This window comes from Palaemon carinicauda, chromosome 39 (assembly GCF_036898095.1).
Source record: "Palaemon carinicauda isolate YSFRI2023 chromosome 39, ASM3689809v2, whole genome shotgun sequence".
Lineage (NCBI taxonomy): Eukaryota > Metazoa > Arthropoda > Malacostraca > Decapoda > Palaemonidae > Palaemon > Palaemon carinicauda.
This window is the reverse complement of record NC_090763.1, coordinates 843,044-850,543: the sequence shown is the minus strand read 5'-3', so window position 1 is coordinate 850,543 and position 7,500 is coordinate 843,044. Positions and strand designations below refer to the sequence as shown.

Below are 7,500 nucleotides of genomic sequence, written 5' to 3'. Positions count from 1 at the left end.
CCTTCTCTTAATTAAATGATAGATGACTTCATTCCTTCTCTTAATTAAATGATAGGTGACTTCACTCCTTCTCTTAATCAAATGATAGATGACTTCATTCCTTCTCTTAATTAAATGATAGGTGACTTCACTCCTTCTCTTAATTAAATGATAGATGACTTCATTCCTTCTCTTAATTAAATGATAGGTGACTTCATTCCTTCTCTTAATTAAATGATAGGTGACTTCACTCCTTCTCTTAATTAAATGATAGGTGACTTCATTCCTTCTCTTAATTAAATGATAGGTGACTTCACTCCTTCTCTTAATTAAATGATAGATGACTTCATTCCTTCTCTTAATTAAATGATAGATGACTTCACTCCTTCTCTTAATTAAATGATAGATGACTTCACTCCTTCTCTTAATTAAATGATAGATGACTTCACTCCTTCTCTTAATTAAATGATAGATGACTTCACTCCTTCTCTTAATTAAATGATAGATGACTTCACTCCTTCTCTTAATTAAATGATAGGTGACTTCATTCCATCTCTTAATTAAATGATAGATGACTTCATTCCTTCTCTTAATTAAATGATAGATGACTTCATTCCTTCTCTTAATTAAATGATAGGTGACTTCACTCCTTCTCTTAATTAAATGATAGATGACTTCACTCCTTCTCTTAATTAAATGATAGATGACTTCACTCCTTCTCTTAATTAAATGATAGATGACTTCATTCCATTCCTTCTCTTAATTAAATGATAGATGACTTCACTCCTTCTCTTAATTAAATGATAGATGACTTCATTCCATTCCTTCTCTTAATTAAATGATAGAAGACTTCATTCCTTCTCTTAATTAAATGATAGGTGACTTCACTCCTTCTCTTAATTAAATGATAGGTGACTTCATTCCTTCTCTTAATTAAATGATAGGTGACTTCATTCCTTCTCTTAATTAAATGATAGGTGACTTCATTCCTTCTCTTAATTAAATGATAGGTGACTTCATTCCTTCTCTTAATTAAATGATAGGTGACTTCATTCCTTCTCTTAATTAAATGATAGGTGACTTCATTCCTTCTCTTAATTAAATGATAGATGACTTCATTCCTTCTCTTAATTAAATGATAGATGACTTCATTCCTTCTCTTAATTAAATGATAGGTGACTTCATTCCTTCTCTTAATTAAATGATAGGTGACTTCATTCCTTCTCTTAATTAAATGATAGGTGACTTCATTCCTTCTCTTAATTAAATGATAGGTGACTTCATTCCTTCTCTTAATTAAATGATAGGTGACTTCATTCCTTCTCTTAATTAAATGATAGATGACTTCATTCCTTCTCTTAATTAAATGATAGGTGACTTCATTCCTTCTCTTAATTAAATGATAGATGACTTCACTCCTTCTCTTAATTAAATGATAGATGACTTCACTCCTTCTCTTAATTAAATGATAGATGACTTCATTCCATTCCTTCTCTTAATTAAATGATAGATGACTTCATTCCTTCTCTTAATTAAATGATAGAAGACTTCATTCCTTCTCTTAATTAAATGATAGATGACTTCACTCCTTCTCTTAATTAAATGATAGATGACTTCACTCCTTCTCTTAATTAAATGATAAATGACTTCACTCCTTCTCTTAATTAAATGATAGATGACTTCATTCCATTCCTTCTCTTAATTAAATGATAGAAGACTTCATTCCTTCTCTTAATTAAATGATAGGTGACTTCACTCCTTCTCTTAATTAAATGATAGGTGACTTCATTCCTTCTCTTAATTAAATGATAGGTGACTTCATTCCATTCCTTCTCTTAATTAAATGATAGATGACTTCACTCCTTCTCTTAATTAAATGATAGATGACTTCATTCCATTCCTTCTCTTAATTAAATGATAGAAGACTTCATTCCTTCTCTTAATTAAATGATAGGTGACTTCACTCCTTCTCTTAATTAAATGATAGGTGACTTCATTCCTTCTCTTAATTAAATGATAGGTGACTTCATTCCTTCTCTTAATTAAATGATAGGTGACTTCATTCCTTCTCTTAATTAAATGATAGGTGACTTCATTCCTTCTCTTAATTAAATGATAGGTGACTTCATTCCTTCTCTTAATTAAATGATAGGTGACTTCATTCCTTCTCTTAATTAAATGATAGATGACTTCATTCCTTCTCTTAATTAAATGATAGATGACTTCATTCCTTCTCTTAATTAAATGATAGATGACTTCATTCCTTCTCTTAATTAAATGATAGGTGACTTCATTCCTTCTCTTAATTAAATGATAGGTGACTTCATTCCTTCTCTTAATTAAATGATAGATGACTTCATTCCTTCTCTTAATTAAATGATAGATGACTTCATTCCTTCTCTTAATTAAATGATAGGTGACTTCATTCCTTCTCTTAATTAAATGATAGATGACTTCATTCCTTCTCTTAATTAAATGATAGGTGACTTCACTCCTTCTCTTAATTAAATGATAGATGACTTCACTCCTTCTCTTAATTAAATGATAGATGACTTCATTCCATTCCTTCTCTTAATTAAATGATAGATGACTTCATTCCTTCTCTTAATTAAATGATAGAAGACTTCATTCCTTCTCTTAATTAAATGATAGATGACTTCACTCCTTCTCTTAATTAAATGATAGATGACTTCACTCCTTCTCTTAATTAAATGATAAATGACTTCACTCCTTCTCTTAATTAAATGATAGATGACTTCATTCCATTCCTTCTCTTAATTAAATGATAGATGACTTCACTCCTTCTCTTAATTAAATGATAGATGACTTCATTCCATTCCTTCTCTTAATTAAATGATAGAAGACTTCATTCCTTCTCTTAATTAAATGATAGGTGACTTCACTCCTTCTCTTAATTAAATGATAGGTGACTTCATTCCTTCTCTTAATTAAATGATAGGTGACTTCATTCCTTCTCTTAATTAAATGATAGGTGACTTCATTCCTTCTCTTAATTAAATGATAGGTGACTTCATTCCTTCTCTTAATTAAATGATAGATGACTTCATTCCTTCTCTTAATTAAATGATAGATGACTTCACTCCTTCTCTTAATTAAATGATAGATGACTTCACTCCTTCTCTTAATTAAATGATAGATGACTTCACTCCTTCTCTTAATTAAATGATAGGTGACTTCATTCCTTCTCTTAATTAAATGATAGATGACTTCATTCCTTCTCTTAATTAAATGATAGATGACTTCACTCCTTCTCTTAATTAAATGATAGATGACTTCATTCCTTCTCTTAATTAAATGATAGGTGACTTCATTCCTTTTCTAAATTAAGGTACTGATTAATTCATTCCTTTTCATAATGAAATAATTGACTAGTTCATTCCTTCTCTTAATCATATGATTTATTACTTTATTGCTTCTCTTGATTAAATGTTTGACTACTTCATTCCTCCTCTTAATTGAATGATTGATTAATTCATTTCTTCTCATATTCAAATTATTAATTAATTAATTACTTCTTTTATTTAGATTATTGATTAATTCATTCCTTCTCTTAATTAAATTATTGATCCCTTCATTCATTCCATAAATTGAATTACTGATTTCTTAATTCCTTTTCTTGATTAGATAATTTTTTACTTCATTCCTTCTCTTAATGAAATGATTGATTAATTAATTCCTCCTGTTATTTAGGTTATCTATTAATTCACTCATTCTCTTATTTCAATTAGTTTTTTATTCAAATTTCTCTCTTATTTAGATTATTGATTAATTAACTTCTTTTCTTATCTAAATTAGAGATTAATTAATTTTCTCTCTTATTTAGATTATTGATCAATTAATTTCCTCTCTTATTTAAATTAGTGATTAATCAATTTTCTCACTTATTTAGACTATTGATTAATTTATTCCTCTTCGTATTTAAATTATTGATGAATTAATTCATTTTCTTATTCAAATTAGTGATTAATCAATTTTCTCACTTATTTAGATTATTGATGAATTCCTTCCTTTTCTTATTTAAATTATTGATTAATTAATTCATTCTCTTATTTAAATTAATGAATAATAAATTTTCTCACTTATTTAGATGATTGAATAATTTATTTACCTTCTTATTTAAATTATTGATTAATTCATTCCTTTTCTTATTTTAATTAGTGATTAATTAATGTTCTCATTTATTTAGATTATTGATTAATTCATATCCCTTCTTATTTAAATTATTGATTAATTCATTCTTTTTCTTATTTAAATTAGTGATTAATCAATTTTCTCACTTATTTAGATTATTTATTAATTCATTCTTTTTCTTATTTAAATTAGTGATTAATCAATTTTCTCACTTATTCAGATTATTGTCTGATTCATTTCCCTTCTTATTTAAATTATTGATTAATTCAATCCTTTTCTTATTTAAATTATTGATTAATTTATTCCTTTTCTTATTTAAATTAGTGATTAATCAATTTTCTCACTTATTCAGATTATTGTCTGATTCATTTCCCTTCTTATTTAAATTATTGATTAATTCAATCCTTTTCTTATTTAAATTATTGATTAATTTATTCCTTTTCTTATTTAAATTAGTGATTAATCAATTTTCTCACTTATTCAGATTATTGTCTAATTCATTTCCCTTCTTATTTAAATTATAGATTAATTCATTCCTTTTCTTATTTAGATTAGTAATTAATCAATTTTCTCACTTATTTAGATTGTTGATTTATTCATTCCTTCCTTTAATTACAGGTGCGATTGGCGCCCTTCTGAGATGGATCTCCCCGCTGGTGATCGTCCCAACAGTCACTCTCATTGGGTTTTCGTTGTTCCCTGTCGCTGCCGATAAGGCCTCGTCACATTGGGGGATAAGCGCTTTGTAAGTTGGCTCTCTCTCTTTTTAGTCCATCCGCGGAGACTCCATTTGCTCTTGGGTAGACCGAATTAGTTTAAACGTGTAGAGAGTTCTTATGATCTTGTGTAACTTATTCTTAAATTCGTTTACCGTGTTACTGTTTACTACATCCGCTGGAAGTGAGAGAGAGAGAGAGAGAGAGAGAGAGAGAGAGAGAGAGAGAGAGAGAGAGAGAGAGAGAGAGAGAGAGAGAAGGTTATAATGATATCGGTGGTCACAGTCTTTTTAGTCCTTCGGGGGAAATTCCATTTGCTCATGGGTAGACCGGATTAGTTTAAACGTTTAGAGAGTTTTTATGATCTTGTCTTACTTATTCTTGAATTCGTTGACCGTGTTACTGTTTACTACATCAGCTGGAAGTCTATTCCAAGTATTTCCTATTTTGTATGTAAAGAAATTACCACACTGAGTGGTGTTGTATTTTTTCGATTCCAATTTGTATCCGTTACCTCTGGACTGATTTGTGCTAAGCGTTAAAAGATTGTTGTAATCTAAATTTGTTACCACTTTAATTATTTTTCAATGCCTCTATTCACTTTCCCCTTAGTCGTCGAGTTTTTAGATCAAATAACCTTAAACGTTTCATTCTCCGTCTATACCCAAATTCCCTTAGTGTTGAAACTAGTTTGGTGGCTCTAGATTGTACTGCTTCCAGTCTATCTATATCCTCTTGAATAGTTGGAATTCAAAATTGGACTCCATGAGAGAGAGAGAGAGAGAGAGAGAGAGAGAGAGAGAGAGAGAGAGAGAGAGAGAGAGAGAGAGAGAGAGAGAGATTATTATTATCTAAATAACCTGCTAACTATTAGGCCATTTTAATTTCTAAGGGTTGTAACTTTTGACAAAATTCCATGTTCACCATAACATTAAATCAAAGAGTGTATTAGCATCTTATTAGATTTCTACGGCTCTATAGACGTCTTAAACCCAATCATTGAACCCAACAGGACTCATTACGAAACAGGTCCAGATTCTTCTATCGATGCTACAAACAGGGTAACCTTCAAACCACCAGTTCCGCATAATTGAGGAAATCGAGGCTTCACTGTCTTTCTCACCCAATCTATATTATTATTATTATTATTATTATTATTATTATTATTATTTCATTTTTTTTTTGTAGGACGATCATTCTTCTCGTGTTGTTCTCCCAGTACTTGGCAGAGGTAGGAATGCCTTTCTTCACTTGGTCAAGAACCCTGGGTTTCTCAAGGACGAATCTATATATCTTCAAGCTGTTTCCCGTGAGTAACTTCCTCGTTGCTTTAGTGAACGTTTTCAGTAACATAACTAAAGTTATTGCGTTTTTATATCAACGCATTTCATGTTGTTGTGGCAACAGAAGTATTTTTGTAGTTAATGAATCTGTAGTTTTCGTAATGACTTAGAATTTTTAAGTATGAACGGAATCTATGACTTTGTTATTGTTTGTATCGTCTACGACCATGGACCACAAGAAAGTGTTTTTCAAATTTTGGAGAATATCTGGATCCGGATTTGGCTTTTTCACCCTCTACACCCATCACATGAAAGTGGTGCTGCGCTGTCCATAAGCTTTGGTTAAATGTTACAGTAGAATCAGGGTTAACCCCAAGTAGAATGGTAGATTCATCTACGGTCTGCATATGAGAAATGATGTGTTTTGTCCGTAGATGTTACTAAAATGTTGGTAATATTCATTGGTGGAGGTCTGAAATCTCTGATTATTATTATTATTATTATTATTATTATTATTATTATTATTAATGCTAATATCATCATGACTTTCATGATTACCAATATAGTTATTATTATTATTATTATTATTATTATTATTATTATTATTATTTCAGGTTCTCCTGGCTGTCGTTATAGCCTGGGTAACATGTTGGATTCTAACTGCCACTGACGTCTTGCCAAGTGACAACCACGCCAGAACCGACCTTCGTCTTGAAATGATTAGCGATTCACCTTGGTTCAGATTCCCATATCCTTGTAAGACATAATCACAACAATACTATTGTTCCTGAGTAAATAACAATTATAACATTCTTCTAAATATATCAAGGATCTCTGAATAGTTTTCTTGATACGTCTAAGTAGTGTTTGTAATTATCGAAAATATTTTATTGCTTCTTGTTGATATTTTTAAATCATCTAAATGTCGTCTTTGTTTATTTTAAGCTTGTACATTTGCGTTCAGGTTAACATTTTAGTATCTTTGATGTTAATGCATGGTTGTCTTGTTGATTCATTGGTTAATTTTCAAACTTTTATAGAGTATATATATATATATATATATATATATATATATACATATATGTATATATATATATATATATATATATATATATATATATATACATATACTGTATATATATATATTCATATATATATGTATATATATATATTCATATATATATGTATACATATGTATAAATAAATAAATATATATATATATATATATGTATAAATATATATATATATATATATATATATATATATATATATATATTTATATATATATATATATATATATATATATATATATATAAAACAAAATATGTGAAACTTCCCTTTTCCCTGCATAATTTATAAAAAAAATCATT

The 7,500-nt window shown here is 28.9% G+C and overlaps 1 protein-coding gene across 2 annotated transcripts in view; it reads left to right on the top strand.

The window, feature by feature from the left end:
• The window catches only part of LOC137630957 (solute carrier family 23 member 1-like), a 61,361-nt gene that overhangs the window by 43,452 nt on the left and 10,409 nt on the right, over positions 1–7,500 (top strand). For both annotated transcript variants that reach the window (XM_068362484.1, XM_068362483.1), the window contains exons 5-7: positions 4,750–4,876; positions 6,036–6,156; positions 6,745–6,886. In XM_068362484.1, coding sequence (XP_068218585.1) covers positions 4,750–4,876; positions 6,036–6,156; positions 6,745–6,886 — 390 coding nt within the window. The remainder of the gene's footprint in view (positions 1–4,749; positions 4,877–6,035; positions 6,157–6,744; positions 6,887–7,500) is intronic.